At 36.2% G+C, this 4,829-nt stretch overlaps 1 protein-coding gene across 2 annotated transcripts; it reads left to right on the forward strand.

Moving 5' to 3' along the window:
* The first annotated feature begins 153 nt into the window (after nt 1-153).
* Nucleotides 154-4,536, forward strand: LOC102581243 (TMV resistance protein N-like). Of its 2 annotated transcripts, none has more exons than XM_015314468.1 (4): nt 154-828; nt 974-2,063; nt 2,357-2,656; nt 2,861-4,536. In XM_015314468.1, exons 1-4 carry the CDS (start codon nt 320-322, stop codon nt 4,445-4,447), a joined length of 3,486 nt encoding a protein of 1,161 aa, XP_015169954.1. In that variant the 5' UTR covers nt 154-319; the 3' UTR covers nt 4,448-4,536. The 2 variants fall into 2 exon arrangements, with proteins under 2 accessions (XP_015169954.1, XP_006359571.2); XM_006359509.2 differs by having other exon boundaries at nt 2,867-4,536.
* The last annotated feature ends 293 nt before the right edge of the window (nt 4,537-4,829 follow it).

Here is a 4,829-nt window from a genome sequence, read left to right on the forward strand (position 1 = left end):
GGATTCGCGTGTTTTTTTGTTTAAGAATTGGATAGTTAAAGTGCCTACTTGTGCACTATGAAAGTTAGAGGTCATACTTAAAATTTGAAGCCAAGTTTAGGGTCCAATTTATGTATTATGCCTTTTCCAAAGTATAGTCTTTCTTTGCAGCTTCCATTGTGTTCATATTACTGTGGACCACATAGCAATAATTCAATACAATTGGAGTAGACCCCATCTTCCTGGAAACTTTTCATATTTGTTGTCCAAATATCATCAATTCTATCTATCCACAAACTTTTTATCTTTCTTCTCAAATTTCAACAAATTAACCAAATAAATGGCATCTGCTTCTTCTTTTGCGAGTGATTCACAATACTGTGCTCGATGGAAGTACGATGTCTTTCTAAGTTTTAGAGGTGCCGACACTCGGGCTACATTTACAAGTCACTTGTACGAAGGTTTGAAAAACAGGGGAATATTCACCTTTCAAGATGATAAAAGGCTAGAGCAAGGTGATTCCATCTCAGAAGAACTCTTAAAAGCTATCGAAGAGTCTCAAGTTGCACTCATCATTTTCTCAAAGAATTATGCTACATCGAGGTGGTGCTTGAATGAACTAGTGAAGATCATGGAATGCAAGGAGGAAGAAAATGGACAAACAGTCATACCGATCTTCTATGATGTGGATCCATCAAATGTTCGATACCAAAGTGAGAGCTTTGCAGAAGCATTTGCCAAACATGAATCGACGTATAAGGATGATGTTGAGGGGATGCAGAAGGTGCAAGGATGGAGGAATGCCCTAACTGCTACTGGAAATCTAAAAGGATATGATATTCGTGGCGGGTGAGTTGAAAACACATAATATGTTTCTATTACCCTGAACTATAATGTTTCCTATTTAATACGCTCTTGAACATTAAAAGTATGAAAATACTTTCTCATACTTGACTTCCTCACATTGTCAACAATCAATCTCTAATTTATGTAGGATTGATCAATCAAAGGAAATTGAGCAGATCGTCGACCACATTTCTTCCAAATTTTGCAAGAGTGCTTGTTTTTTATCTTATTTGCAAGATGTTGTGGGAATAAATGCTCATTTGGAGGAACTAAAATCCCTACTTCAAATAAAAATCGATGATGTTCGAATTGTTGGGATCTGGGGAATAGGCGGAGTCGGTAAAACGACGATAGCAAAAGCCATCTTTGATACTTTATCTGATCAATTTAAAGCTGCTTGTTTTCTTGCCGATGTTAAAGAAAATGCAAGAAAGAATCAACTACATTCCTTACAAAATACCCTTCTCTCTGAATTGTTAAGAAAAAAAGATAATTACGTCAATAATAAGTATGATGGGAAGTGCGTGATTCCAAACAGACTTTGGTCTATGAAGGTGTTGATTGTGCTTGATGACATTGATGAAAGAGATCATTTGGAGTATTTAGCAGGTGGTGTCGGTTGGTTTGGTAATGGCAGCAGAGTTATTGTAACAACTAGAAACAGACAATTGATAGAGAAGGATGCTGCAATATACGAAGTGCCTACGCTACCTGATGATGATGCTATGCAATTGTTCAATCAACATGCTTTCAAAAAAGAAGTTCCAGATGAGTGTTTTAAGAAGTTCTCGTTTGAGGTAGTAAATCACGCTAAAGGGCTTCCTTTAGCCCTCAAGGTGTGGGGTTCTTTGCTGCATAAGAAAGGCCTAACTCAGTGGACAAGAACTGTTGACCAAATAAAGAAAAAGTCTAATTTAGAAATTGTTGAAAAACTCAAAATAAGTTATGATGGGTTGGAGCCTGAAGAGCAAAAGATATTTCTTGATATCGCATGTTTCTTCCGTGGGCATCATAGAAAAGAAATGAAATTTTTTGATAGCTGTGATTTTGGAGCTGAATACGGATTAGATGTTCTAGTTGACAAATCCCTTGTGTTCATCTCTATGTATGGTAGAATTGAAATGCATGACTTGATTGAAGATATGGGCAAATACATTGTGAAAATGCAGAAAGATTCCGGAAAACCTAGCAGAGTATGGAATGTTGAAGATTTCAAAGATGTGATGATGGACAATATGGTAAGTAAGCTAAACAATGCAATAGTATTCATATTTCAAAGATATATATATACATACTCTGTTCCTCTAGCTTCATATACTCTAACTAATATTTGTACCTTAAATTTTGTTTCGTGGTGCTAACTCTTCAAGAACTTCAAGTGTAATAATAAATATAATATAAAACATACATGACAAAAATAGCATTTGGGGGTAGACCGGTAGAGTAAGAAAGTAATGATATTGATAAGTGAATTGGACAAGAGGTGGCTATATGTGAAGTTGTGATTTGTTGACTCATTACCTTTTTATAGGGGACCATGACAGTCGAAGTAATTTGGTTGACAGATTCTGAAAAACTATGCTTTAGCAAAGAGGCAATGCAAAATATGCAAAAGCTTAGGATATTATGCATGTCATATCATCCATGGGTTCCTCAAAGGGCTTTCAAAGATACTCCCAAATCCTCTATTGAGTACCTTTCAAACAACTTGCGTTGGTTTGTGTGGCATTCCTATCCTTGGAAGTTATTGCCAGAAAATTTTAATCCCAGAAGGCTTGTTCATCTTGATCTCCGGTGGAGTTCATTGCATTATTTATGGAATGAAACAAAGGTACCATTCTATTTTAGATACTTTCTATTTTGTCTTGTCCTAAAATTATATTTGATTCTTGTGTTTAAATGAAAATAAGTTATTAATTCCATAAACTCAAACTAATAGTTTCTGAGCATGTAATTTCCATAGAAAGTAGTAAAATAAATACGTTGAGTTATAATATAAACATGTCATTTACTATCATTCTTTCTGTGTTTTGAATTGCAGCAATTTCTGTCTCTACGAAGGATAGATCTAAGTGGCTCTAAAAGCCTGAAGAGAACACCAGATTTCAAGGGGATGCCAAATTTGGAGTATTTGAATCTAGAGTATTGTAGGAGTCTTGAAGAAGTTCATCATTCCCTCAAGTATAGCAAAAAACTCATCCACTTAGATTTGCATTATTGTAGAACACTTGAGAGGTTTCCATATGTTAATGTGGAATCTCTTGAATCTATGAATCTAAAATTCTGCTCTAGTTTAAAGAAATTTCCAGAAATCCTTGGAATAATGAAGCAGGGAACTGCCAGAAAGATTATGATGTCATGCTCTGGGATAAGGGAACTGCCATTATCTTTCTTTGATCACCAACCTCATCTTATAGAGCTACATTTGAATGGCATGAAAAACCTTGTATTTATTCCAAGCAGCATTTGTAAGTCGAAAGGTTTGGTGAAGCTATCTGTGTCGTATTGCTCAAAACTTGAAAGCTTGCCAGAAGAGATAGGTGATTTAGAAAACTTGGAGGAGCTTCATGCCAGCAATACTCTAATCTCACGTCCTCCATCTTCCATCGTCCGGTTGAACAAGCTTATAAGATTGAGTTTTGGACAACATAGATCAGAAGATAGAGTGTACTTTGTGTTCCCTCAGGTGAATGAAGGGTTACTCTCATTGGAATATCTGGATCTCAGTGGCTGCAATATAATAGATGGAAGACTTCCGGAAGACATTGGATGCTTGTCCTCTTTGAAAAAGTTGAATCTCAAGGGAAATAATTTTGAGCATTTGCCTCAAAGCATATCCAAACTTGGTGCTCTTGAATACTTAAACTTATCAGATTGCAAGAGACTTACACAGCTGCCAGAAGACATTGGATGTTTATCCTCTTTGACAAAGTTGAAGCTCAACGGAAATAATTTTGAGCATTTGCCTCGTAGCATATCCCAGCTTGATGCTCTTGAATACTTGGACTTATCAGATTGCAAGAGACTTACTCAGCTGCCAGAAGACATTGGATGTTTATCCTCTTTGACAAAGTTGAAACTCAACAGAAATAATTTTGAGCATTTGCCTCAAAGCATATCCAAACTTGGTGCTCTTGAATACTTAAACTTATCAGATTGCAAGAGACTTACTCAGCTGCCAGAAGACATTGGATGTTTATCCTCTTTGAAAAAGTTGAAGCTCAACAGAAATAATTTTGACCATTTGCCTCAAAGCATATCCAAACTTGGTGCTCTTGAATACTTAAACTTATCAGATTGCAAGAGACTTACAAAGATGCCAGAAGACATTGGATGTTTATCCTCTTTGAAAAAGTTGAAGCTCAACAGAAATAATTTTGACCATTTGCCTCAAAGCATATCCAAACTTGGTGCTCTTGAATACTTAAACTTATCAGATTGCAAGAGACTTACAAAGCTGCCAGAATACATTGGATGTGCATCCTCTTTGAAAGAGTTGTATCTCAAGGAAATAATTTTGAGCATTTGCCTCAAATCATATCCGAACTTGGTGCTCTTCGATCCTTGGACTTATCAGATTGCAAGAGGCTTACTCAGCTGCCAGAATTTCCACAGGAATTAGATACAATATATGCAGATTGGAGCAATGATTTGATCTGTTATTCCTTGTTTCAGAATATGTCATCATTGCAGCATGACATCTGTTCTTCAGATTCCTTGTCACTAAGAGTGTTTAAGAGTTGGGGGGAGGGTATCCCAAGTTGGTTCAAATATCAGGGAATGGGCAAAAGTGTATCAGTCAATTTGCCTAGGAATTGGTATGTAAGTGATAACTTCTTGGGATTTGCTGTATGTTATTCTGGCGAATATGATATTGATTGCATCAGAGCTCATTTGATTCCCTTATCATGTGATGATGGGATGTCGTCGATGACCCAGAAATTTGCCTTATCCAACAATTCACAATATTCTAATGTATGGTATATTAAATTTTTGTTGGTACC

The sequence above is a fragment of the Solanum tuberosum genome, unplaced genomic scaffold (assembly GCF_000226075.1).
Source record: "Solanum tuberosum cultivar DM 1-3 516 R44 unplaced genomic scaffold, SolTub_3.0 scf00301, whole genome shotgun sequence".
In the NCBI taxonomy this organism is placed as follows: Eukaryota; Viridiplantae; Streptophyta; class Magnoliopsida; order Solanales; family Solanaceae; genus Solanum; species Solanum tuberosum.

Excerpts from the sequence above, each read along its gene's own strand:
- LOC102581243 (XM_015314468.1), top strand. The coding sequence starts at position 320 with ATGGCATCTGCTTCTTCTTTTGCGAGTGATTCACAATACTGTGCTCGA. Across the intron at positions 829-973 it reads GGATATGATATTCGTGGCGG|GATTGATCAATCAAAGGAAA; the intron begins GTGAGTTGAAAA and ends TAATTTATGTAG. Across the intron at positions 2,657-2,860 it reads ATTTATGGAATGAAACAAAG|TTGCAGCAATTTCTGTCTCT; the intron begins GTACCATTCTAT and ends CTGTGTTTTGAA.